The 27,824-nt window shown below is 51.1% G+C and overlaps 1 protein-coding gene across 1 annotated transcript; it reads left to right on the top strand.

Moving 5' to 3' along the window:
• On the top strand, nucleotides 1-27,824 carry LOC149367524 (uncharacterized). The gene is made up of 7 exons (XM_089574611.1): nucleotides 1-1,094; nucleotides 1,178-1,219; nucleotides 3,337-3,423; nucleotides 6,092-6,339; nucleotides 10,752-10,911; nucleotides 11,464-11,718; nucleotides 27,802-27,824. Exons 1-7 carry the CDS (start codon nucleotides 986-988, stop codon nucleotides 27,822-27,824), a joined length of 924 nt encoding a protein of 307 aa, XP_089430737.1. The 5' UTR covers nucleotides 1-985.

The following is a 27,824-nucleotide window of genomic DNA, read 5'->3' as shown; positions in this document are numbered from 1 at the left end:
AAGTCTGCCAGATTCCTTTCATAAGGTTTCTGATATAAACAGCAAGCTTCTTGTGGTAAGCGGCCGTGATGGTTAGCAGTCTATGGTTGAGGAAGGAAGGACCTGTGCTCTCACTGTAATGTAAGTTATCAATCGCTCGTACAGCTCTTTTTTGTAAAGTAAGTACTTTCACAAGATTGGTTGAGGTAGTTGTTCCCCAGATCAACAAACAATATTGTACATGCGAAAAGACTAGAGAGAAATAAATTTGTAGTTTGAATTTTCGAGGCAGTATTGTGCGAAATTTATTTAGGATACCAACAGAGCGAGCCATTTTAGTGCTAACGTAGTTTACATGATCTGTCCAGAGTAAATGTTCTTCAAAAATGACTCCAAGGAACATTGTAGAGCTGACACGAGTTATAGGAGCTTGCTCGAAGTGAATTTGGAAGTTGTTCGGAACTTCATTATTTTTGGCTCTAAACAGTATGTACTTTGTTTTCCTGACATTAAGTTCTAACCTATTTGATTTTAACCAAACAGACAATTGGGATAACCAACTATTGGAGGCTGCTTGCAAAATATTACTATCTTGCCCTGAAAAAAATACGTTAGTATCGTCTGCATAGATTATAATGTTGTCTGCTGGACGAAGGTTGACGATATCATTAATATATAATAAGAACAACGTTGGTCCTAGAACGGAGCCCTGTGGCACACCAGACACAATCTGACCGATCCCAGATGAAATACCGTTAATGATAGTTGTTTAAGATCGGTTGTCAAGGTAGCTAGCAAATAAGGTTAAAGGAACGCCGCGTATTCCATAACACTGCATTTTTTCAAGCAATATCTTATGGTTAACCGAGTCAAACGCTTTCCTCATATCAAGGAATATGCCAACTGTTAGCAGTTTATTTTCTATGTTTTCAATTAGCTTTTCTTTGATTAAGGCGGCCTCAGTTGTTTTGTTTTTTTGAAATCCGTACTGTTGCTTGGAGATGACATGGTTTTTGTCGAGATATTGAGAATGTTTGCAGGATCCTACAAGAGCGCCGAAAAAAAGGTGCGGCGCTACGAGTTCACTTCAGCCCTAGAAAGCTCGGCAGTTTCTGGTAATTGAAATTCTCATATTTCTTTATTGATGAGAAATTATTTTGCATACTCAACAAGACGTTCATGTGCAATTATTTTTTAGGAAATGAGGGCCACAACGATGTTGTACAGCTGCCGTCACCACGTACGACATGAATTCTCATTTGTTAAGCCGCTGCGGTGGCTCAGTGGTTACGGCGCTCGGCTGCTGACCCGAAAGACGCGGGTTCGATCCCGGCCAAGGCGGTCGAATTTTGATGGAGGCGAAATTCTAGAGGCCCGTGTACTGTGCGATGTCAGTGCACGTTGAAGAACCCCAGGTGGTCGAAATTTCCGGAGCCCTTCACTACGGCGTCCCTCATAGCCTGAGTCGTCTTTGGATGTTAACCGCCTTAAAACTAAAACACCATTTCTCATTTCTATTTAATGTAAGGTCGACATTGTGTTAGTTTTGATTGGGAATTTATGGTAGTATGCTTGCAAAATCTGGGAAAAAAAACTCCACCGTAGCTAATTGCACTTGCAGAGAAATAGAACGTGCTCAGACTTGGCATCAGCTTTTTACATTTGCCATGCTCTCAGATCAGCAGTGAATCTGCCAGTAACCATTTCGTGGCAAACTCTCTTACCCACGTTAACAGTACTGTGAACAGGTTTCTATTCACATGACATATATTCCGCTCTCTGTTTTTGGTTTCGCCATGACAGTTTCTTTTGTGTCCTTAAATGTACCGTATTTTCCGGTGTATAACACGCACCCGCCATATATGCAGGCTGTAATTGAAAAAGTTGCTATATAAGACGCACCCTTATATAAGACGCACCCCAGTTTACCCAGTTGGGCTAGTGAGGATCAATTAAACACGCTTACGCGACCATCACGAAATTCACCGTACTTGTGAGAAATTCTTAAGCAACGCTAAGTGGTCGAAAAAGGCAACACTCACGCCATTCCTGCCCACGTTTTAGAAAAAAGAAAGAAAAACGAAAAAACTCTCCCATATGTCCATAAGAACATTTTATTTCTACTTAAAACCTTCGAAGTCTTCACCTTCGGATGCGCTATCAAAAAGTTCGCCCATTTCTGGTGGCAACGCGACTGAAATATTCTCTTCGCATACGTACATGGAGCAAACAAAGTGGGAAAGGGTGGCTAAAATAAGAACGCCGGCTTGTCCTGGCTTGTCTTGACAATGGTGAGAAGCGTGATTGTTGTCATCTTTTGGCATTTCACATTACTTTTGCTTGGGGCCTCCGAAACGGTGTGTTTGTGATCCCGGAAGTCGTCATCCCCGTTGTTTCATGATAAAGTTCACCTAAAAAAAGTTGCGCACGGTGGTCCCCGTATTGAAGTATTAACCGTGTTACAACCGCATCATTGCTAGTGATATTTTTTCGGTAAAAAAAGCTTGAAAATGAACCTGAGTAATTTCTGAACTCTCTAAAAAAAAACGAAAAATTCGCATATAAGACGCACTCTTGTATAGGACGCACCAGCAAGATTTTTGAAAAAAAGCCGCGTCTTATACACCGGAAAATACGGTACCAATGCACCATGCTGGTGCATGAGAAATGTAATTATTGAAGTACTATAGACACATATTTAAAAAATTGAAAACTGATTTTTCAGGAAAGAAAGTGGTGCAGTAATTCTCTCGCATTTCGGTGGACATTCATAAGGGAAGGGATAAAGGAGGGAGTGTGAGAAGAAAGGAAGAAAGAGGTGCCGCAGCGCCCTGGGGTAATTTCAGCCGACTGGGGATCTTTAACATGTACTGACATCGCACAGCACACGGGCGCCTTTTGCATTTCGCCTCCATCGAAACGCGCCGCCGCAGTCGGATCACAACGTTCTTTTATGTGTCATAGGTATCTGCATGATGTGACATTGTTTGTCACGTCAACTACTTGTCATGGAGGTGTCGGTTTTGGTGGGTTTTGAATTATGAAGTCTTTGTACAGCCTGTGATTGAAACCAAATTAAAATATCTTTTCGGCCAAAGGAAGTGTTACTATTGCCTGGGGGGCATCTCTATATAACCAGGAATTTGTTTCTGAACTTCGTAATATTGTGTCTATTGTGTTTTAAGATCACCTGTATGCAAAACAGCCTGGCCATGCAACTGTTCTGTCCCTTCTCCAAAAATATCCTGAAGTAGCATTTCTGCATTCAGTTAGGATAGAAATGTGACATTGTGGTTGTACACAGTAGTGTGTTCTGTACTTCCTGGATTGCCATCAATGACACATGTTCATCTTTAGCCCCACTGAATCACGCTGGGGAGAGCGTGAGCGAAAACAGTGCGCCACCCAGCGAGCTGGAGGAGTCGACAGCTGGGACTGTTGATGGTGAGATTTTCACTTTGTTTACTTTTGTGCAAAAAGAGAAATGCAAGCCAAACATGGGGACACAGTGAGAGGAGAGGACAAATGCTGCTTGTCCCGTCTTTTCACTGTGTTCCTTTCTTTTAATTACACTCCTATTTTGTCTAGTATCAAGTGACACGACAAGATGTAGAAGCTAGATCTGCTTTGCCTTATAGAAAAACAGAGCAAATTTTAAATTTCTCATTGTACCTGCTGCTGCCGAGCAGCAGTCAACAGGCCCAGAAAGATCTAGAGAATATACTTATTCAGGAAGATATTTGCATGGAGTTCTCGTCAGTGGCTCTTGCAATGGTGCTAGGAGCACATTTCTAGTTTCAAACTATGTGCTTTGAAAGGGGTCACTCTGAAAATCATCACATGTATTTCTCAAAAACGATTGTATTGAACTGAAGTGGTACTGGAATTTACAACCTAGTACTTCCATTGCTTTCTCCTCTTGTGATTCATAGTGGACTGGTTGTTGTGTGCCCTTCCCAAGAGCTGTATGTTGTGCTTTTGTTGGGTTCTTTTGGATCCTGGCATTTCTGTTGCCTCTCTCTGCCTACATCACCACCAGGAAGCCACTCCTACAAATTGCACTCTACACAGTAGTCCCATGTTCTGTGCATTTGTTTCCTTACCAGCATAATTTGGTCGCTTCCAGAGGCACACAGGTCAGCAAGGCCCATATTGTAATTTTTCATTGTCTTTCAAACTATTTTAAAAGTTTATTGGTTGGAAGTGAGTGCAGTGCCTTGGATGCAGCGAAATGTGCTGAAAAAAATTAATTGCAATATCACAAAGCTCCCATAAAGGGTGCTGAAGGAGATAAGCAGCCAATAATAGTGGCATGCTCTGAAGGAGGACCTCTTGCTTAGGAAAGAACTGAACAGCCTAACTGCCTTGTGGAGCACATCAGCTGGCTCCTAGTCTTGTCTTGGCTGCAGCAAAATGGATGCGTGGTAAGAGATAAATGTGACCTTGTTTTATTTCTCAACGGTTTGGCACCTCCTGTGCCTAGCAAGAAACGTTTGGTCCACCTCTTTGTTGCATTTCGCTTGTCAGCTAAGGGCTATGATTCCATAAGGGCTATCTTTGTTGCAGTTTTAATGCATTGATCCCTGCCGGCACTTGCAGTTAGAACAGATGTCTACCTCCAGCATTTTGGCCAATGTGGGTGTTGCCGTAAGCAATACTTTCCAAATGGTGCAATGCTATATTAAGGGCACAGGCCTGCTCTCCTTTCTGGCTTCTATTAGCACATGCTTCTCATGACACTGGAAGAATCCATTTGCGACTAACTGCTGCCATCTCTGCCATGGTGCAATAGCAGTGGAAATGCCCATGAAGCAATGTAAAAATTGGCGAAGCTCATACGAGGGGGTACCCAAAAGAAACCGGACTAAATTTTTTGGTCGGCAAAGCTTCTGTGGTACCGCGTTTTTCCACTAGGAGCGCATAGAACGAACATTCCAGAGTCAGTAAGCCGAGTGCCGTCGTTGAAGGAGGTTAGACTAGTTTAGGCAGAGTTTTAGAGTGACGACTGTTTTGTCTGAACGTCGTTATTGCAATGGCTGATTTTCGTGAACAGCGTGCGCCGGTGAAATTCTGATTTTTGCTTGGAAAAAGTTGAATGGAAACTCTTGAAATATTAAGACGTACAAGGACGATGCTATGGGGACAACTCAAGTGTTCCTGAATCGAATCCTGAATCAAAGCAACAATCATGCCAATGGAAAACTTCAAATTCACCTCGCCTCAAGAAAGCTCGTCAGGTGAAACCAAACCTCAAAACAATGCTGATTTGTTTTTTCGACGTGAGAGGAGTCGTCCATTGAGAATTTGTTCCGCAGGGTCAGACAGTTAGCCAGGCTTTCTACTTGGATGTTTTGAAAAGATTGGGCAAGAGTGTGCGGTGGAAGCGGCCAGATTTGTGGCGGTCGGGTGACTGCTTTTTCCATCATGGCAATGCCCCTGCTCACATAGCCCTGTCTCTACGACAATTTTGGACCAAAAATGGCATGACCCCTATTCCTCAACCCTCATACTCTCCCGACCTTGCCCCGTGCTACTTTCTTTGTTTCCTGGAATGAAAAAATAGGTGAATGGAAAGCGTTTCGCTGATGTTGCTGAGGTGAAGAAAAAAACGACGGAGGCGCTGTCAAGCATCACAAAAGATAAATTTAAAAAATGTTTTGAAAAATGGAATGAAAGATTCGACAAGCGTATCATTGCAAGTGCGGAATACTTTGAAGGAGATTGAAGGTCTTTGCTTAAAATGTGAACAAATAAGTTCAAACAAAAATAAGTCCGGTTTCTTTTGGGTACCCCCTCGTAGACTGAGAAGTCCTTTACACAACAAGGCTGCAGGTTCTGTGCTAGCTATCACACATAGAGCAGCTCCATTTCACCTAGGTGTTTGTCAGTGCATGGTGACATTTATGGCATTTAAATTAGGCTAGCAAGGAATAGAACATGAATTAGAAGTGTCCTGGAGGATAAAAACTGGTGGAAGTTTAGGAGCATAGTACAGAGTGTGTTGCTGCCTACTGTTAGCCTCATACTGTTCTTTATTGTACCTCAGTGCGCAAATGACATTATTGCGCCCAGGTTATAACCCTGCTCTCACTGAAATTGTTGATTGCTTCAGTTTCAGCTACCCTGCTGAAGCTGATGCGCCTGGTGCTGGAGGTCCGACAACAGCAGTGCGACTTAATGCAGCGGTTACAAAGGCTGGAGGATCACGTGCTGCTGCGGTCGGACCGGCAGCTGGAGCAGAGGACTCGGCCAGTGTCCCCCTCGCCACCGCCTCCCACCCTTGCACTGCCCGCATTCTCCCCCGAGGAGTTGGACACTGTGGAAGCTGCCGTCCAGGACGACAGCGTGGCTGCTGGACTGGTGATTTAATGTTTCTGATAATTCGTATCTGGAAAAAATGAATGCCTACTAACGAATTGCATGCATAATGTAATTCCGAGGTTTGTGAAGAAATCTTGAGCTCCAAGAGTATTTGCATGCCGTGCTCTGTGAATAACATGCTCTTCATAGATATAATTCCTACTGTTGTGCTGGAGTGTGCTGTCACAGTGTGTTTTGTTAATGTAAATGTCTTGTTCATGAAAGTTGCTTGCTGATATACACACTGGCTGTTTCAGTGAACATTTTCAGGAATTCCTAAGAATAGGGAGTTCAAAATAGAAGAAATATTTGCAGGTACACACGCACAGTTATGCAGTAAATTATGTCCACCACTGCTGAGAGATCGTTCCTCCAAAAAAATGTTTTCCCATATCGAACTTGCGCTTCTTTAGGAATTTTTGAGAGTGTTCTCTGGAACGCCCTGTCGATTCCTTGTGTGGTGAGATTTACTGTTGGAAGCAAAAGTGGTACGCAATGCCCAGCCGGTAGCAGAGCTTGCAAAAACTGCATCACGTGTCGGGACAGCTGTTAGGGGACTCTCTTTATCTGCTCTTTGGCTCCTATCAATTTGTTGGGCTCAGTAGCAGTGCTGAACATGTGGTGCTCGCAATATTGCTTACGGCAAGTGCCAGTTGTCACATCATGTTTCAGCCACGCAATGCAAAGAAAATGCCACCTGCGAGACTGCTGTCGCATCAGAGCGTTTAGGCGAGAAGGAGCGCTAAACAGCAAACCAAGCTACTGATGCTGGTTCTGTGTGAAGCATTGCACCTGTCACATCTTGCAGTAGCTTGGTATTTGGCGGTGCAGTCACAGGCTTTTTTGGGGCAGTTGCTCTCAGATGGCGTCACTCAATGTCATTCGATGTAGTTTTCCAGAGCTCTGCCGGTGGCCGGTCGTTGCATAACAGACTTGGTTCCAACAATTTTTTTTTCTCAGTCAAATATTTCTGTGATTACATTATTGTTTTACATAGATCAACAGCAAAAAAAAAATCCCCTATGCTTTTGTTGCCTGTGGCTGCCTTTCTTCGTATGTGTCTCATAACGAGCCCCTCATTTTCCTTACATTTGTCATTTATTGTTGTGCTGTTTTAATTTAGTTCAGCAGTGGACTTTGTAGCTAACATTAAGGATGTTGTAAGGTCTGTTTTACAGGAAGCTGAGCTTTCGGTTAATATGCTGTTGCATGAACTGCTGTGAACACAGCTGGAAGTTGGTCCTCTCTCAGCGCGTCTTTAATTTCGGCTAGGTTTCCCAAATAATGGGGCAGCTTTAACCCACCTCTTCCCTGTCTTTTGCTCACATTATGCACATTTCATTACTTAATCTGCTGCCAAAAACAAGCAGCATCGTTTAATTAAATGTGGTTGCTAAGCACGCAGCTTTACTCAGGTGCTTGGGGATTTAAATAAGCGCCCTTTGTATAGCATTAATTAGACTGCTCAATTTCAGGGTAGTGAGCCCCGCCATGGTGGCTCAGTGGTTAGGGCACTCGACTGCTGAACCCAAAGACTCAGGTTCAAACCCAGCCGTGATGGCCAGTTTTCCATGGAGGCGAAAAGCAAGGCGCCCGTGTGCAGTGTGATGTCAGTGGCGCATGTTAAAGGGACCCTGAAATGGTTTCTTCAATCATATTTTATTGCAACAACTCTGTAGAGGTGGTCTCTGCGAGTATTCTAGTCTGATTCAGAAAGCTGCGCGTGGAACCAATAATTTACAAACAATTTTTCAAACTTGCCGCTCACAGCCGATCAGGGCGACACCTCACCGCGCGTTTTTACCCGCCCCTACCACTTGACGTAAACTGGGCAGCCTTGGCCATGGACTGGGCGACCCTTCTCATTGGCTCTGCCCATTGACGTCACGCGCAATTTTTGCAACATTTCATTTGAAACTGAGCACTGATGCTCCTTGAAATATTATTTTATTGATTGCTTATTATTTTTTAAAAACATACGTATACAGAGGTAAGAATCCAGCGCATTTCTTGAAATTAATGTGGTACTTCCGGTAAAGAAGGAAATCCGTCTGCTCACAAAAGCATGTGTTTTCGTCAAATCTCGGCGCCCGCCTTTGCGAGTTTCCTAGCTGCGCCGACGAGTCGCTGCTATAGTGTACTAGAATTATATATATCGCTGCTGTCGTCGCCCTGTGGGTCTCGGTATGGCGTGTACTGAAAGGCTCGAAGCCCATCTCAGCGGTGGCTGCACGCAGCCGCGCTTCGAGCTCCGGATCCATGCTGTTCGAGCAGCAATCAGGAGACAGATGTGCGAAAACTTGGACGGCGCGGCACCGATCGTCATCAGAAAGACTGCCAGCTATACTCGAGCAGCGACAAAGCATGCCTGCTTATGTTGGGAGCTTTCGGCAACGGCACCGCTCGCGGGCTCTCCGAGCGACGAGCTCTGCTGCTGCCTGGCTGTCGTGGTCGTCGCTAGGCCTATAGCTCGTTTCGCGTCGAAGAGGCAGCGGCCGGCGCTTCGGAAGTCGCCTGAGCTATAATAAAAGGCTTACTCTACACATCGCTTTACAGTCAACAGCATCATCTCACAATAAAGTAATAGTATGGTCACTTTCCGCGACGCCTTCAGCCGCGAAGCGATCGGGCGCCAGGCGAACCGGACCCCAACGTCAGGCCAGCGGCAGCTGCAAGGCGGTTGTGGCCAGAAATTTGCTCGTATCACAGTTGTTACCTTTACCAGCAGCTCAGTATTGGTCAGCGATCATCAAAAATGACACATTTTTCACATTTCTTGGCCTAGGGTTTATTATTTACGTCAAGAACACTCTTTAGCTCATTTTTTTATGACGCCGGCAGACCTGATCCAGGCCGGTCGGCCGGCCGGCATGCTCGGCGTACTTGACATTCGCACAAGGAAATACAAAACAGTCATTCTACCAGAGATGATGCTTTCTAGATTCGAGCAACGACAACATGTCTGTTAAAAAGTGGATCTTTCGGCAACGACACCGACTGCGGCAACGCCGGGCGACGAACTACGCGCTGGTCCCAGGCTGCCCTAGTCGTCGCTAGGCCTAATGGTTTCGCATCGCTGACGGCGCTTCGGAAGTCGCTTGCGCTATATCAAAAGGCCTACTCTTCACATCGCTTTACTGCGAACTCGTCCCATAATAGAATATATATTCGATTTCCACGATGCCTTCAGCAACGGAGCTAGGAGGCGGCAGGCGAAGCGCCGCAGCAGCGCCAAAGCGGCTATGGGATAAAATTTGCTAGTATCGCATTCATCACTTGTACGATCAGCTCGGTATTAGCCAACGACCGTCAGAAGTGATGCATTTTTGACATGCATCTATCCCAGGGCTTGCTATAAACGTGGCAAACAATACTAGCGCGTTTTTCACTCGCCGGCGGCCGGCGTCAAGGCTGGCAGGCCGGCCCGGTGTGGCTCGGCCCCGAGCGCCCTGAGGAGCGCGCTGTACGTCATCACGACGCTGCCGCTCTCCGTGCTCGCTTTCGCTCCCGCTTCCCGTCGTTGCGTCTGCCGCGCGCGGCTCGTCGTTGACATCTAGCAAGTTGCACGCAGGCGACGAGCTGCGATCAGACGTTGCGACGCCGTTCGCAACAGCGCACCGCAGTGAATCGCACTCACTTTCGCACATGTGTCTGCGACCACCGGAAGTAAACAAGCAGAGCGCCATTGCCTGACGTATGCATGGGCGGAGCATCGGCCCGTCTTTTCTTTTTTTTTTCGGAGCGAGCCCCGCGTGTATGAGTTGAGGGTGGTATGTGGGGGAGAGGAGGAACATCATTTTTAATCGGCGATATCTTCGGTGTTGATTGAGTTCGCTTAACAATTTTTGCGGTGCGGCGACAAGTGATGGAATACCGATCTCTCGTGGGCTTTTGCTAACCTTGGCAAAGAGCTTTTCAGGGTCCCTTTAAAGACCCCACGTGGTCGAAACTTCCGGAGCCCTCCACTATGGTGTCCCTCATCATAGCCTGAGTCACTTTGGAACTTTAAGTTCTACAAACCAAATCAATTTTAGCGTAACGGCTGTGTAGAGAAAACACATCCAGCACATAGATATCTGCAAAAAGCATTATAGTTATAATATAATAATGTCCGAGATGCAAAGCATAATGGGTAGGAGTTGGCCACCTTTGCTTAATCGCTAAAGTTTCCCTGCTCTTAGTAAACTGGAAAAAAAAAAGAATGTCCATATTGGTGGTGGTGCTTTCTGCTGGTAGCAACTAGTCAAGCTATTGTATCATACAGAAATTATGCATTATGATTGTAGGTACTCGCATGGGCTGTTGACAGGTAGTCACACAATTGTCTTAGCTATTTGATTCTGCTAAACTAAATGAAATTATAATTGATGTTTGTGCCTAATAGCTTGTGCACCTGTGGTGTTTCTTTTCAGCGAAAGCAGCTGGTCTGCCTGGGGGGCAAGGGCCTGAGGGAGGTGGGCTCCAACATAATGACCGCCATCATGGGGGTGGCTGTACAGAGGATGTACAGCCTCCATGGCCGCAAGGGCAAGTGGTCATTTATTGCCCTGAAGTTATGTAAGGTGGCAACAGGTATGTTGTTGCAGTAGCTTTTAACTGAATTTTAAAAGATGAGTGGAAGAACATGCACCAGGTTCTGCTGCGCTTTGTTTTCTTTTCTTCTTTTCAGTTGATACTTTACCAGTTTTCTTTTTCATTACAGGTGAATATTTTGTTACTGTTTTTATGGGGGTAGTCATCTGCAGTTTTCTTCCATGTGCATCTGAAGATATATGAGTCAGCAGATGCCTTTCAAAGAAAGCCCTCCCATCAGTCACATCCATCTCTTGTCATGGATCGTAGTCGTGCCTTGTATCTGCCAGCCATTTGTGCTCCCATATGTTAGTAGTGCAAAGTGGTCGACCGTGATGTCGCAGCAGCTTTATACAGTTGGTTAGAAGAGCTTTCAGGTGGATTTTCTCCTCAAGTTGTATTTGGATACTGTAGTCCTTTCATTCTGGCACGCACTTTGAGTTTACATGTACTTGTGGCCTTTTCTGTTTTCTCTGTTGCTGAAATAATCTTGATTTCTGTTAACGAGCAAACTTTTTCTGCTGGCCTAAAATGAACGCTTATCTTATGCAGATGCCATCTGTGAGAAGACGGGGGCGGATGTGGTGGAAGCGCAGGGGTTTATTAGGAAGTGGTTGCCAGGTTCGGTGGACCGTGGCGGCGGACGCAAAAGGCGTTTTGCCGAAGCGTTTCTGCCAAGTACCGCTGCCGGCCTGGCAACCACTGCGAGCCCCTGTGCTTCAGCCCCCAGCACAGTGCCCTCCCTTCCCCAAGCGGCCCCCACCTCCCAGAAATCCTCCTCCTGCGCGGCCCTGGCTCCTTTCCAAGGTCCCGCCTCCTGCGCGGCCCTCGCTGCCTCGCAGGACTCGCGCAACCGCGCGTCCCCAGCCACGGTGCCTAATTATTTAATAAATTGTTTCTCAGTTGGATTCTTTCGTTGCCTCATTTTGTTCTGCATGTGTATAGAAGAGATGATTGCAGCTTTGCAATGCCAAAACCCATGGCTTTCCCAATGCGAACATTAACTGGAATGTGAATATTCGCTGAACTGGAAATGCAATGGCATAAACTTCGGGCAAGCGTTAGCAGAAAGGCTGAACAGTGGCCTAATTGTGGTATGTCAAGCTGGTGTTGGTAGAGCGGCTGAACAGTGGTCTGATAGTGGCATGAATGTCGGTTCAGTGTTGGTAGAGCGGCTGAAAGTGGGTACAATAGCGGCGTGAATGTCGGTTCAGTGTTGGTAGAGCGGCTGAACAGTGGTCTGAGAGTGGCATGAATGTCGGTTCAGTGTTGGTAGAGCGGCTGAACAGTGGTCTGAGAGTGGCATGAATGTCGGTTCAGTGTTGGTAGAGCGGCTGAACAGTGGTCTGATAGTGGCATGAATGTCGGTTCAGTGTTGGTCCGAACATCAGGCCAAGGTTGGAAAAAGTAACTTTTTGCCCCAATGCCGACGTCGGTACGACTTTCGAGCCGGTTTTGACCAGCATTATGCCAGCGTCGGTCCATTGTTGGTGTGCTGCTTGGGTGCATAATTCTAGAACACTTCCAACCGCCTTGGGAGCTGAGAATTTCGGCTCAACTGCTCTGCAGCGACTGAAACACTGCGTGTCCGGCTGGCGTTGCATAATTCTAGAACGCTTCCAACCGCCATAGGAGCTGAGAATTTCGGCTCAACTGTTCTGCCGCGACTGAAACACTGCGTGTCCGGCTGGCGTTGCATAATTCTAGAACGCTTCCGACCGCATTGGGAGGCAAGAATTTCGGCTCAACTGCTCTGCCGCGACTGAAACACTGCGTGTCCGGCTGGAGTTGCATAATTCTAGAACGCTTCCGACCGCCTTGGGAGCTGAGAATTTCGGCTCAACTGCTCTGCCGCGACTGAAACACTTTCTGTTCGGCTGGCGTTGCATAATTCTAGAACGCTTCCGACCCCTTGGGAGCTGAGAATTTCGGCTCAACTGCTCTGCCGCGACTAAAACACTTCGCGTCCGGCTGGCGTTGCATAATTCTAGGACGCTTCCGACCGCCTTGGGAGCTGAGAATTTAGGCTCAACTGCTCTGCCGCGACTGAAACACTGCGTGTCCAGCTGGCGTTGCATATTTCTAGAACGCTTCCGACCGCCTTGGGAGCTGAGAATTTCGGCTCAACTGCTCTGCCGAGACTGAGACACTGCGTGTCCGGCTGGCGTTGCATAATTCTAGAACACTTCCGACCGCCTTGGGAGCTGAGAATTTCGGCTCAACTGCTCTGAGCGACTGAAAAACAACGTGTCCGGCTGGCGTTGCATAATTCTAGAACGCTTCCGACCGCCTTGGGAGGCGAGAATTTCGGTTCAACTGCTCTGCCGCGACTGAAACACTGCGTGTCCGGCTGGCGTTGCATAATTCTAGAACGCTTCCGACCGCCTTGGGAGCTGAGAATTTCGGCTGAACTGCTCTGCCGCGACTGAAACACTGCGTGTCCGGCTGGCGTTGCATAATTCTAGAACGCTTCCGACCGCCTTGGGAGCTGAGAATTTCGGCTCAACTGCTCTGCCGCGACTGAAACACTGCGTGTCCGGCTGGCGTTGCACAATTCTAGAACGCTTCCGACCGCCTTAGAGCTGAGAATTTCGGCTCAACTGCTCTGCCGCGACTGAAATACTGCGTGTCCGGCTGGCGTTGCACAATTCTAGAACGCTTCCGACCGCCTTGGGAGCTGAGAATTTCGGCTCAACTGCTCTGCCGCGACTGAAACACTGCGTGTCCGGCTGGCGTTGCATAATTCTAGAACGCTTCCGACCGCCTTGGGAGCTGAGAATCTCGGCTCAACTGCTCTGCCGCGACTGAAATACTGCGTGTCCGGCTGGCGTTGCATAATTCTAGAACACTTCCGACCGCCTTGGGAGCTGAGAATTTCGGCTCAACTGCTCTGCCGCGCCTGAAACACTGCGTGTCTGGCTGGCGTTGCATAATTCTAGAACGCTTCGACCGCCTTGGGAGCTGAGAATACCGGCTAAACTGCTCTGCCGCGACAGAAACACTGCGTGTCCGCCTGGCGTTGCATAATTCTAGAACACTTCCGACCGCCTTGGGAGCTGAGAATTTCGGCTCAACTGCTCTGCCGCGACTGAAACACTGCGTGTCTGGCTGGCGTTGCATAATTCTAGAACACTTCCGACCGCCTTGGGAGCTGAGAATTTCGGCTCAACTGCTCTGCCGCGACAGAAACACTGCGTGTCCGGCTGGCGTTGCATAATTCTAGAACGCTTCCGACCGCCTTGGGAGCTGAGAATTTCGGCTCAACTGCTCTGCCGCGACTGAAACACTGCGTGTCCGGCTGGCGTTGCATAATTCTAGAACGCTTCCGACCGCATTGGGAGGCGAGAATTTCGGCTCAACTGCTCTGCCGCGACTGAAACACTGCGTGTCCGGCTGGAGTTGCATAATTCTAGAACGCTTCCGACCGCCTTGGGAGCTGAGAATTTCGGCTCAACTGCTCTGCCGCGACTGAAACACCGCGTGTTCGGCTGGCGTTGCATAATTCTAGAACACTTCCGACCGCCTTGGGAGCTGAGAATTTCGGCTCAACTGCTCTGCCGCGACTAAAACACAGCGAGTCCGGCTGGCGTTGCATAATTCTAGAACGCTTCCGACCGCCTTGGGAGCTGAGAATTTCGGCTCAACTGCTCTGTCGCGACTGAAACACTGCATGTCCGGCTGGCGTTCCATAATTCTAGAACACTTCCGACCGCGTTGGGAGCTGAGAATTTCGGCTCAACTGCTCTGCCGCGACTAAAACACTGCGTGTCCGGCTGGCGTTGCATAATTCTAGGACGCTTCCGACCGCCTTGGGAGCTGAGAATTTAGGCTCAACAGATCTGCCGCGACTGAAAAACTGCGTGTCCAGCTGGCGTTGCATAATTCTAGAGCGCTTCCGACCGCCTTGGGAACTGAGAATTTCGTCTCAACTGCTCTGCCGAGACTGAGACACTGCGTGTCTGGCTGGCGTTCCATAATTCTAGAACACTTCCGACCGCCTTGGGAGCTCAGAATTCCGGCTCAACTGCTCTGCCGCGACTGAAACACTGCGTGTCCGGCTAGCGTTGCATAATTCTAGAACACTTCCGACCGCCTTGGGATCTGAGAATTTCGGCTCAACTACTCTGCCGCGACTGAAACACTGCGTGTCCGGCTGGCGTTGCATAATTGTAGAACGCTTCCGACCGCCTTGGGAGCTGAGAATTTCGGCTCAACTGCTCTGCCGCGACTGAAACACTGCGTGTCCGGCTGGCGTTGCATAATTCTAGAACGCATCCGACCGCCTTGGGAGCTGAGAATTTCGGCTCAACTTCTCTGCCGCGACTGAAATACTGCGTGTCCGGCTGGCGTTGCATGATTCCAGAACACCTCCGACCGCCTTGGGAGCTGATAATTTCGGCTAAACTACTCTGCCGCGACTGAAACACTGCGTGTCCGGCTGGCGTTGCATAATTATAGGACAATTCCGACCACCTCGGGAGCTGAGAATTTCGACTCAACTGCTCTGCCGCGACTGAAACACTGCGTATCCGGCTGTCGTTGCATAATTCTAGGACACTTCCGACCGCCTTTGGAGCTGAGAATTGCGGCTCAACTGCTCTGCCGCGACTGAAACACTGCATGTCCGGCTGGCGTTGCATAATTTTAGAACACTTCCGACCGCCTTGGGAGCTGAGAATTTCGGCTCAACTGCTCTGCCGCGACTGAAACACTGCGTGTCCGGCTGGCGTTGCATAATTCTAGAACGCTTCCGACCGCCTTGGGAGCTGAGAATTTCGGCTCAACTGCTCTGCCGCGACTGAAACACAGCGTGTCCGGCTGGCGTTGCATAATTCTCGAACGCTTCCGACCGCCTTGGGAGGCGAGAATTTCGGCTCAACTGCTCTGCCGGGACTGAAACACTGTGTGTCCGGCTGGGGTTGCATAATTCTAGAACGCTTCCGACCGCCTTGGGAGCTGAGAATTTCGGCTCAACTGCTGTGCCGCGACTGGAACACTACGTGTCCGGCTGGCGTTGCATAATTCTAGAACGCTTCCGACCGCATTGGGAGGCGAGAATTTCGGCTCAAGTGCTCTGCCGCGACTGAAACACTGCGTTTACGGCTGGAGTTGCATAATTCTAGAACGCTTCCGACCGCCTTGGGAGGCGAGAATTTCGGCTCAACTGCTCTGCCGGGACTGAAACACTGTGTGTCCGGCTGGGGTTGCATAATTCTAGAACGCTTCCGACCGCCTTGGGAGCTGAGAATTTCGGCTCAACTGCTCTGCCGCGCCTGAAACACTGCGTGTCTGGCTGGCGTTGCATAATTCTAGAACGCTTCGACCGCCTTGGGAGCTGAGAATACCGGCTAAACTGCTCTGCCGCGACAGAAACACTGCGTGTCCGGCTGGCGTTGCATAATTCTAGAACACTTCCGACCGCCTTGGGAGCTGAGAATTTCGGCTCAACTGCTCTGCCGCGACTGAAACACTGCGTGTCTGGCTGGCGTTGCATAATTCTAGAACGCTTCCGACCGCCTTGGGAGCTGAGAATTTCGGCTCAACTGCTCTGCCGCGACTGAAACACTGCGTGTTCGGCTGGCGTTGCATAATTCTAGAACACTTCCGACCGCCTTGGGAGCTGAGAATTTCGGCTCAACTGCTCTGCCGCGACTAAAACACAGCGAGTCCGGCTGGCGTTGCATAATTCTAGAACGCTTCCGACCGCCTTGGGAGCTGAGAATTTCGGCTCAACTGCTCTGTCGCGACTGAAACACTGCATGTCCGGCTGGCGTTCCATAATTCTAGAACACTTCCGACCGCGTTGGGAGCTGAGAATTTCGGCTCAACTGCTCTGCCGCGACTAAAACACTGCGTGTCCGGCTGGCGTTGCATAATTCTAGGACGCTTCCGACCGCCTTGGGAGCTGAGAATTTAGGCTCAACAGATCTGCCGCGACTGAAAAACTGCGTGTCCAGCTGGCGTTGCATAATTCTAGAGCGCTTCCGACCGCCTTGGGAACTGAGAATTTCGTCTCAACTGCTCTGCCGAGACTGAGACACTGCGTGTCTGGCTGGCGTTCCATAATTCTAGAACACTTCCGACCGCCTTGGGAGCTCAGAATTCCGGCTCAACTGCTCTGCCGCGACTGAAACACTGCGTGTCCGGCTAGCGTTGCATAATTCTAGAACACTTCCGACCGCCTTGGGATCTGAGAATTTCGGCTCAACTACTCTGCCGCGACTGAAACACTGCGTGTCCGGCTGGCGTTGCATAATTGTAGAACGCTTCCGACCGCCTTGGGAGCTGAGAATTTCGGCTCAACTGCTCTGCCGCGACTGAAACACTGCGTGTCCGGCTGGCGTTGCATAATTCTAGAACGCATCCGACCGCCTTGGGAGCTGAGAATTTCGGCTCAACTTCTCTGCCGCGACTGAAATACTGCGTGTCCGGCTGGCGTTGCATGATTCCAGAACACTTCCGACCGCCTTGGGAGCTGATAATTTCGGCTAAACTACTCTGCCGCGACTGAAACACTGCGTGTCCGGCTGGCGTTGCATAATTATAGGACAATTCCGACCACCTCGGGAGCTGAGAATTTCGACTCAACTGCTCTGCCGCGACTGAAACACTGCGTATCCGGCTGTCGTTGCATAATTCTAGGACACTTCCGACCGCCTTGGGAGCTGAGAATTTCGGCTCAACTGCTCTGCCGCGACTGAAACACTGCGTGTCCGGCTGGCGTTGCATAATTCTAGAACGCTTCCGACCGCCTTGGGAGCTGAGAATATCGGCTCAACTGCTCTGCCGCGACTGAAACACAGCGTGTCCGGCTGGCGTTGCATAATTCTCGAACGCTTCCGACCGCCTTGGGAGGCGAGAATTTCGGCTCAACTGCTCTGCCGGGACTGAAACACTGTGTGTCCGGCTGGGGTTGCATAATTCTAGAACGCTTCCGACCGCCTTGGGAGCTGAGAATTTCGGCTCAACTGCTGTGCCGCGACTGGAACACTACGTGTCCGGCTGGCGTTGCATAATTCTAGAACGCTTCCGACCGCATTGGGAGGCGAGAATTTCGGCTCAAGTGCTCTGCCGCGACTGAAACACTGCGTTTACGGCTGGAGTTGCATAATTCTAGAACGCTTCCGACCGCCTTGGGAGGCGAGAATTTCGGCTCAACTGCTCTGCCGGGACTGAAACACTGTGTGTCCGGCTGGGGTTGCATAATTCTAGAACGCTTCCGACCGCCTTGGGAGCTGAGAATTTCGGCTCAACTGCTCTGCCGCGACTGAAACACTACGTGTCCGGCTGGCGTTGCATAATTCTCGAACGCTTCCGACCGCCTTGGGAGCAGAGAATTTCGGCTAAACTGCTCTGCCGCGACAGAAACACTGCGGGTCCTGATGGCGTTGCATAATTCTAGAACACTTCCGACCGCCTTGGGAGCTGAGCATTTCGGCTCAACTGCTCTGCCACGACTGAAACACTGCGTGTCCGGCTGGCGTTGCATAATTCTAGAAAGCTTCCGACCGCCTTGGGAGCTGAGAATTTTGGCTCAACTGCTCTGCCGCGACTGAAATACTGCGTGTCCGGCTGGTGTTGCATAATTCTAGAACACTTCCGACCGCCTTGGGAGCTGAGAATTTCGGCTCAACTGCTCTGCCGCGACTGAAACACTGCGTGTCCGGCTGGCGTTGCAGAATTCTAGAACACTTCCGACCGCCTTGGGAGCTGATGATTTCGGCTCAACTACTCTGCCGCGACTGAAACACTGCGTGTCCGGCTGGCGTTGCATAATTATAGGAGACTTCCGACCGCCTTGGGAGCTGAGAATTTCGGCTCAACTGCTCTGCCGCGACTGAAACACTGCGTATCCGGCTGTCGTTGCATAATTCTAGGACACTTCCGACCGCCTTGGGAGCTGAGAATTTCGGCTCAACTGCTCTGCCGCGACTGAAACACTGCGTGTCTGGCTGGCGTTGCATAATTCTAGAACGCTTCCGACCGCCTTGGAAGCTGAGAATTTCCGCTAAACTGCTCTGCCGCGACAGAAACACTGCGTGTCCGGCTGGCGTTGCATAATTCTAGAACACTTCCGACCGCCTTGGGGGCTGAGAATTTCGGCTCAACTGCTCTGCCGCGACTGAAACACTGCGTGTCCGGCTAGCGTTGCATAATTCTAGAACACTTCCGACCGCCTTGGGATCTGAGAATTTCGGCTCAACTACTCTGCCGCGACTGAAACACTGCGTGTCCGGCTGGCGTTGCATAATTGTAGAACGCTTCCGACCGCCTTGGGAGCTGAGAATTTCGGCTCAACTGCTCTGCCGCGACTGAAACACTGCGTGTCCGGCTGGCGTTGCATAATTCTAGAACGCATCCGACCGCCTTGGGAGCTGAGAATTTCGGCTCAACTTCTCTGCCGCGACTGAAATACTGCGTGTCCGGCTGGCGTTGCATGATTCCAGAACACTTCCGACCGCCTTGGGAGCTGATAATTTCGGCTAAACTACTCTGCCGCGACTGAAACACTGCGTGTCCGGCTGGCGTTGCATAATTATAGGACAATTCCGACCACCTCGGGAGCTGAGAATTTCGACTCAACTGCTCTGCCGCGACTGAAACACTGCGTATCCGGCTGTCGTTGCATAATTCTAGGACACTTCCGACCGCCTTGGGAGCTGAGAATTTCGGCTCAACTGCTCTGCCGCGACTGAAACACTGCGTGTCCGGCTGGCGTTGCATAATTCTAGAACGCTTCCGACCGCCTTGGGAGCTGAGAATTTCGGCTCAACTGCTCTGCCGCGACTGAAACACAGCGTGTCCGGCTGGCGTTGCATAATTCTCGAACGCTTCCGACCGCCTTGGGAGGCGAGAATTTCGGCTCAACTGCTCTGCCGGGACTGAAACACTGTGTGTCCGGCTGGGGTTGCATAATTCTAGAACGCTTCCGACCGCCTTGGGAGCTGAGAATTTCGGCTCAACTGCTGTGCCGCGACTGGAACACTACGTGTCCGGCTGGCGTTGCATAATTCTAGAACGCTTCCGACCGCATTGGGAGGCGAGAATTTCGGCTCAAGTGCTCTGCCGCGACTGAAACACTGCGTTTACGGCTGGAGTTGCATAATTCTAGAACGCTTCCGACCGCCTTGGGAGGCGAGAATTTCGGCTCAACTGCTCTGCCGGGACTGAAACACTGTGTGTCCGGCTGGGGTTGCATAATTCTAGAACGCTTCCGACCGCCTTGGGAGCTGAGAATTTCGGCTCAACTGCTCTGCCGCGACTGGAACACTACGTGTCCGGCTGGCGTTGCATAATTCTCGAACGCTTCCGACCGCCTTGGGAGCAGAGAATTTCGGCTAAACTGCTCTGCCGCGACAGAAACACTGCGGGTCCTGATGGCGTTGCATAATTCTAGAACACTTCCGACCGCCTTGGGAGCTGAGCATTTCGGCTCAACTGCTCTGCCACGACTGAAACACTGCGTGTCCGGCTGGCGTTGCATAATTCTAGAAAGCTTCCGACCGCCTTGGGAGCTGAGAATTTTGGCTCAACTGCTCTGCCGCGACTGAAATACTGCGTGTCCGGCTGGTGTTGCATAATTCTAGAACACTTCCGACCGCCTTGGGAGCTGAGAATTTCGGCTCAACTGCTCTGCCGCGACTGAAACACTGCGTGTCCGGCTGGCGTTGCAGAATTCTAGAACACTTCCGACCGCCTTGGGAGCTGATGATTTCGGCTCAACTACTCTGCCGCGACTGAAACACTGCGTGTCCGGCTGGCGTTGCATAATTATAGGAGACTTCCGACCGCCTTGGGAGCTGAGAATTTCGGCTCAACTGCTCTGCCGCGACAAACACTGCGTGTCCGGCTGGCGTTGCATAATTCTAGAACACTTCCGACCGCCTTGGGGGCTGAGAATTTCGGCTCAACTGCTCTGGTGCGACTGAAACACTGCGTGTCCGGCTGGCGTTGCATAATTCTACAACACTTCCGACCGCCTTGGGAGCTGAGAATTTCGGCTCAACTGCTCTGCAGCGACTGAAACACTGCGTGTCCGGCTGGCGTTGCATAATTCTAGAACGCTTCCGACCGCCTTGGGAGGCGAGAATTTCGGCTCAACTGCTCTGCCGCGACTGAAACACTGCGTGTCCAGCTGGAGTTGCATAATTCTAGAACGCTTCCGACCGCCTTGGGAGCTGAGAATTTCGGCTCAACTGCTCTGCCGCGACTGAAACACTGCGTGTCCGGCTGGCGTTGCATAATTCTAGAACGCTTCCGACCGCATTGGGAGGCCAGAATTTCGGCTCAACTGCTCTGCCGCGACTGAAACACTGCGTGTCCGGCTGGAGTTGCATAATTCTAGAACGCTTCCGACCGCCTTGGGAGCTGAGAATTTCGGCTCAACTGCTCTCCCGCGACTGAAACACTGCGTGTTCGGCTGGCGTTGCATAATTCTAGAACGCTTCCGACCGCCTTGGGAGCTGAGAATTTCGGCTCAACTGCTCTGCCGCGACTAAAACACAGCGAGTCCGGCTGGCGTTGCATAATTCTAGAACGCTTCCGACCGCCTTGGGAGCTGAGAATTTCGGCTCAACTGCTCTGTCGCGACATAACACTGCATGTCCGGCTGGCGTTCCATAATTCTAGAACACTTCCGACCGCGTTGGGAGCTGAGAATTTCGGCTCAACTGCTCTGCCGCGACTAAAACACTGCGTGTCCGGCTGGCGTTGCATAATTCTAGGACGCTTCCGACCGCCTTGGGAGCTGAGAATTTAGGCTCAACTGCTCTGCCGCGACTGAAAAACTGCGTGTCCAGCTGGCGTTGCATAATTCTAGGACGCTTCCGACCGCCTTGGGAGCTGAGAATTTAGGCTCAACAGATCTGCCGCGACTGAAAAACTGCGTGTCCAGCTGGCGTTGCATAATTCTAGAGCGCTTCCGACCGCCTTGGGAACTGAGAATTTCGTCTCAACTGCTCTGCCGAGACTGAGACACTGCGTGTCTGGCTGGCGTTCCATAATTCTAGAACACTTCCGACCACCTTGGGAGCTCAGAATTCCGGCTCAACTGCTCTGCCGCGACTGAAACACTGCGTGTCCGGCTAGCGTTGCATAATTCTAGAACACTTCCGACCGCCTTGGGATCTGAGAATTTCGGCTCAACTACTCTGCCGCGACTGAAACACTGCGTGTCCGGCTGGCATTGCATAATTGTAGAACGCTTCCGACCGCCTTGGGAGCTGAGAATTTCGGCTCAACTGCTCTGCCGCGACTGAAACACTGCGTGTCCGGCTGGCGTTGCATAATTCTAGAACGCATCCGACCGCCTTGGGAGCTGAGAATTTCGGCTCAACTTCTCTGCCGCGACTGAAATACTGCGTGTCCGGCTGGCGTTGCATAATTCCAGAACACTTCCGACCGCCTTGGGAGCTGATAATTTCGGCTAAACTACTCTGCCGCGACTGAAACACTGCGTGTCCGGCTGGCGTTGCATAATTATAGGACAATTCCGACCGCCTCGGGAGCTGAGAATTTCGACTCAACTGCTCTGCCGCGACTGAAACACTGCGTATCCGGCTGTCGTTGCATAATTCTAGGACACTTCCGACCGCCTTTGGAGCTGAGAATTGCGGCTCAACTGCTCTGCCGGGACTGAAACACTGCATGTCCGGCTGGCGTTGCATAATTTTAGAACACTTCCGACCGCCTTGGGAGCTGAGAATTTCGGCTCAACTGCTCTGCCGCGACTGAAACACTGCGTGTCCGGCTGGCGTTGCATAATTCTAGAACGCTTCCGACCGCCTTGGGAGCTGAGAATTTCGGCTCAACTGCTCTGCCGCGACTGAAACACAGCGTGTCCGGCTGGCGTTGCATAATTCTCGAACGCTTCCGACCGCCTTGGGAGGCGAGAATTTCGGCTCAACTGCTCTGCCGGGACTGAAACACTGTGTGTCCGGCTGGGGTTGCATAATTCTAGAACGCTTCCGACCGCCTTGGGAGCTGAGAATTTCGGCTCAACTGCTCTGCCGCGACTGGAACACTACGTGTCCGGCTGGCGTTGCATAATTCTAGAACGCTTCCGACCGCATTGGGAGGCGAGAATTTCGGCTTAAGTGCTCTGCCGCGACTGAAACACTGCGTTTACGGCTGGAGTTGCATAATTCTAGAACACTTCCGACCGCCTTGGGAGCAGGGAATTTCGGCTAAACTGCTCTGCCGCGACAGAAACACTGCGGGTCCTGATGGCGTTGCATAATTCTAGAACACTTCCGACCGCCTTGGGAGCTGAGCATTTCGGCTCAACTGCTCTGCCACGACTGAAACACTGCGTGTCCGGCTGGCGTTGCATAATTCTAGAAAGCTTCCGACCGCCTTGGGAGCTGAGAATTTTGGCTCAACTGCTCTGCCGCGACTGAAATACTGCGTGTCCGGCTGGTGTTGCATAATTCTAGGACACTTCCGACCGCCTTGGGAGCTGAGAATTTCGGCTCAACTGCTCTGCCGCGACTGAAACACTGCGTGTCCGGCTGGCGTTGCAGAATTCTAGAACACTTCCGACCGCCTTGGGAGCTGATGATTTCGGCTCAACTACTCTGCCGCGACTGAAACACTGCGTGTCCGGCTGGCGTTGCATAATTATAGGAGACTTCCGACCGCCTTGGGAGCTGAGAATTTCGGCTCAACTGCTCTGCCGCGACTGAAACACTGCGTATCCGGCTGTCGTTGCATAATTCTAGGACACTTCCGACCGCCTTGGGAGCTGAGAATTTCGGCTCAACTGCTCTGCCGCGACTGAAACACTGCGTGTCTGGCTGGCGTTGCATAATTCTGGAACGCTTCCGACCGCCTTGGAAGCTGAGAATTTCCGCTAAACTGCTCTGCCGCGACAGAAACACTGCGTGTCCGGCTGGCGTTGCATAATTCTAGAACACTTCCGGCCGCCTTGGGGGCTGAGAATTTCGGCTCAACTGCTCTGGTGCGACTGAAACACTGCGTGTCCGGCTGGCGTTGCATAATTCTAGAACACTTCCGACCGCCTTGGGAGCTGAGAATTTCGGCTCAACTGCTCTGCAGCGACTGAAACACTGCGTGTCCGGCTGGCGTTGCATAATTCTAGAACGCTTCCGACCGCCTTGGGAGGCGAGAATTTCGGCTCAACTGCTCTGCCGCGACTGAAACACTGCGTGTCCAGCTGGAGTTGCATAATTCTAGAACGCTTCCGACCGCCTTGGGAGCTGAGAATTTCGGCTCAACTGCTCTGCCGCGACTGAAACACTGCGTGTCCGGCTGGCGTTGCATAATTCTAGAACGCTTCCGACCGCATTGGGAGGCGAGAATTTCGGCTCAGCTGCTCTGCCGCGACTGAAACACTGCGTGTCCGGCTGGAGTTGCATAATTCTAGAACGCTTCCGACCGCCTTGGGAGCTGAGAATTTCGGCTCAACTGCTCTGCCGCGACTGAAACACTGCGTGTTCGGCTGGCGTTGCATAATTCTAGAACGCTTCCGACCGCCTTGGGAGCTGAGAATTTCGGCTCAACTGCTCTGCCGCGACTAAAACACAGCGAGTCCGGCTGGCGTTGCATAAATCTAGAACGCTTCCGACCGCCTTGGGAGCTGAGAATTTCGGCTCAACTGCTCTGTCGCGACATAACACTGCATGTCCGGCTGGCGTTCCATAATTCTAGAACACTTCCGACCGCGTTGGGAGCTGAGAATTTCGGCTCAACTGCTCTGCCGCGACTAAAACACTGCGTGTCCGGCTGGCGTTGCATAATTCTAGGACGCTTCCGACCGCCTTGGGAGCTGAGAATTTAGGCTCAACTGCTCTGCCGCGACTGAAAAACTGCGTGTCCAGCTGGCGTTGCATAATTCTAGAGCGCTTCCGACCGCCTTGGGAACTGAGAATTTCGGCTCAACTGCTCTGCCGAGACTGAGACACTGCGTGTCTGGCTGGCGTTCCATAATTCTAGAACACTTCCGACCGCCTTGGGAGCTCAGAATTCCGGCTCAACTGCTCTGCCGCGACTGAAACACTGCGTGTCCGGCTAGCGTTGCTTAATTCTAGAACACTTCCGTCCGCCTTGGGATGTGAGAATTTCGGCTCAACTACTCTGCCGCGACTGAAACACTGCGTGTCCGGCTGGCGTTGCATAATTCTAGGACACTTCCCACCCCTAGGGAGCTGAGAATTTCGGCTCAACTGCTCTGCCGCGACAAAAACACTTCGTGTCCGGCTGGCGTTGAAGAATTCTAGGACGCTTCCGACCGCCTTGGGAGCTGAGAATTTAGGCTCAACTGCTCTGCCGCGACTGAAACACTGCGTGTCCAGCTGGCGTTGCATAATTCTAGAACGCTTCCGACCGCCTTGGGAGCTGAGAATTTCGACTCAACTGCTCTGCCGAGACTGAGACACTGCGTGTCCGGCTGGCGTTGCATAATTCTAGAACACTTCCGACCGCCTTGGGAGCTGAGAATTTCGGCTCAACTGCTCTGAGCGACTGAAACACAACGTGTCCGGCTGGCGTTGCATAATTCTAGAACGCTTCCGACCGCCTTGGGAGCTGAGAATTTCGGCTCAACTGCTCTGCCGCGACTGAAACACTGCGTGTCCGGCTGGCGTTGCATAATTCTAGAACGCTTCCGACCACCTTGGTAGCTGAGAATTTCGGCTCAACTGCTCTGCCGCGACTGAAACACTGCGTGTCCGGCTGGCGTTGCATAATTCTAGATCACTTCCGACCGCCTTGGGAGCTGATAATTTCGGCTCAACTACTCTGGCGCGACTGAAACACTGCGTGTCCGGCTGGCGTTGCATAATTATAGGAGACTTCCGACCGCCTTGGGAGCTGAGAATTTCGGCTCAACTGCTCTGCCGCGACTGAAACACTGCGTATCCGGCTGTCGTTGCATAATTCTAGGACACTTCCGACCGCCTTGGGAGCTGAGAATTTCGGCTCAACTGCTCTGCCGCGACTGAAACACTGCGTGTCCGGCTGGCGTTGCATAATTCTAGAACACTTCCGACCGCCTTGGGAGCTTAGAATTTCGGCTCAACTGCTCTGGTGCGACTGAAACACTGCGTGTCCGGCTGGCGTTGCATAATTCTAGAACACTTCCGACCGCCTTGGGAGCTGAGAATTTCGGCTCAACTGCTCTGCAGCGACTGAAACACTGCGTGTCCGGCTGGCGTTGCATAATTCTAGAACGCTTCCGACCGCCTTGGGAGGCGAGAATTTCGGCTCAACTGCTCTGCCGCGACTGAAACACTGCGCGTCCAGCTGGAGTTGCATAATTCTAGAACGCTTCCGACCGCCTTGGGAGCTGAGAATTTCGGCTCAACTGCTCTGCCGCGACTGAAACACTGCGTGTTCGGCTGGCGTTGCATAATTCTAGAACGCTTCCGACCGCCTTGGGAGCTGAGAATTTCGGCTCAACTGCTCTGCCGCGACTAAAACACAGCGAGTCCGGCTGGCGTTGCATAATTCTAGAACGCTTCCGACCGCCTTGGGAGCTGAGAATTTCGGCTCAACTGTTCTGTCGCGACATAAACACTGCATGTCCGGCTGGCGTTCCATAATTCTAGAACACTTCCGACCGCGTTGGGAGCTGAGAATTTCGGCTCAACTGCTCTGCCGCGACTAAAACACTGCGTGTCCGGCTGGCGTTGCATAATTCTAGGACGCTTCCGACCGCCTTGGGAGCTGAGAATTTAGGCTCAACTGCTCTGCCGCGACTGAAAAACTGCGTGTCCAGCTGGCGTTGCATAATTCTAGAGCGCTTCCGACCGCCTTGGGAACTGAGAATTTCGGCTCAACTGCTCTGCCGAGACTGAGACACTGCGTGTCTGGCTGGCGTTCCATAATTCTAGAACACTTCCGACCGCCTTGGGAGCTCAGAATTCCGGCTCAACTGCTCTGCCGCGACTGAAACACTGCGTGTCCGGCTAGCGTTGCATAATTCTAGAACACTTCCGACCGCCTTGGGATCTGAGAATTTCGGCTCAACTACTCTGCCGCGACTGAAACACTGCGTGTCCGGCTGGCGTTGCATAATTCTAGGACACTTCCCACCCCTAGGGAGCTGAGAATTTCGGCTCAACTGCTCTGCCGCGACTAAAACACTTCGTGTCCGGCTGGCGTTGAAGAATTCTAGGACGCTTCCGACCGCCTTGGGAGCAGAGAATTTAGGCTCAACTGCTCTACCGCGACTGAAACACTGCGTGTCCAGCTGGCGTTGCATAATACTAGAACGCTTCCGACCGCCTTGGGAGCTGAGAATTTCGGCTCAACTGCTCTGCCGAGACTGAGACACTGCGTGTCCGGCTGGCGTTGCATAATTCTAGAACACTTCCGACCGCCTTGGGAGCTGAGAATTTCGGCTCAACTGCTCTGAGCGACTGAAACACAACGTGTCCGGCTGGCGTTGCATAATTCTAGAACGCTTCCGACCGCCTTGGGAGCTGAGAATTTCGGCTCAACTGCTCTCGCGACTGAAACACTGCGTGTCCGGCTGGCGTTGCATAATTCTAGAACGCTTCCGACCGCCTTGGGAGCTGAGAATTTCGGCTCAACTGCTCTGCCGCGACTGAAACACTGCGTGTCCGGCTGGAGTTGCATAATTCTAGAACGCTTCCGACCGCCTTGGGAGCTGAGAATTTCGGCTCAACTGCTCTGCCGCGACTGAAACACTGCGTGTTCGGCTGGCGTTGCATAATTCTAGAACGCTTCCGACCGCCTTGGGAGCTGAGAATTTCGGCTCAACTGCTCTGCCGCGACTAAAACAGCGAGTCCGGCTGGCGTTGCATAATTCTAGAACGCTTCCGACCGCCTTGGGAGCTGATAATTTCGGCTCAACTGCTCTGTCGCGACTGAAACACTGCATGTCCTGCTGGCGTTCCATAATTCTAGAACACTTCCGACCACCTTGGTAG

This window comes from Amblyomma mixtum, chromosome 1, assembly GCF_055824585.1.
Source record: "Amblyomma mixtum isolate Tamu chromosome 1, ASM5582458v1, whole genome shotgun sequence".
Classification (NCBI taxonomy): domain Eukaryota; kingdom Metazoa; phylum Arthropoda; class Arachnida; order Ixodida; family Ixodidae; genus Amblyomma; species Amblyomma mixtum.
This window is presented reverse-complemented; position numbering and strand designations above follow the sequence as displayed.

Bases quoted from the DNA above. Each gene is read 5' to 3' on its own strand.
- LOC149367524 (XM_089574611.1), top strand. From the start codon at position 986: ATGGTTTTTGTCGAGATATTGAGAATGTTTGCAGGATCCTACAAGAGC. The intron at 1,220-3,336 runs GTACGACATGAA...GTTCATCTTTAG, and splicing joins TGTACAGCTGCCGTCACCAC to CCCCACTGAATCACGCTGGG. The intron at 11,719-27,801 runs GTCCCGCCTCCT...CCATAATTCTAG, and splicing joins GGCCCTGGCTCCTTTCCAAG to AACACTTCCGACCACCTTGG.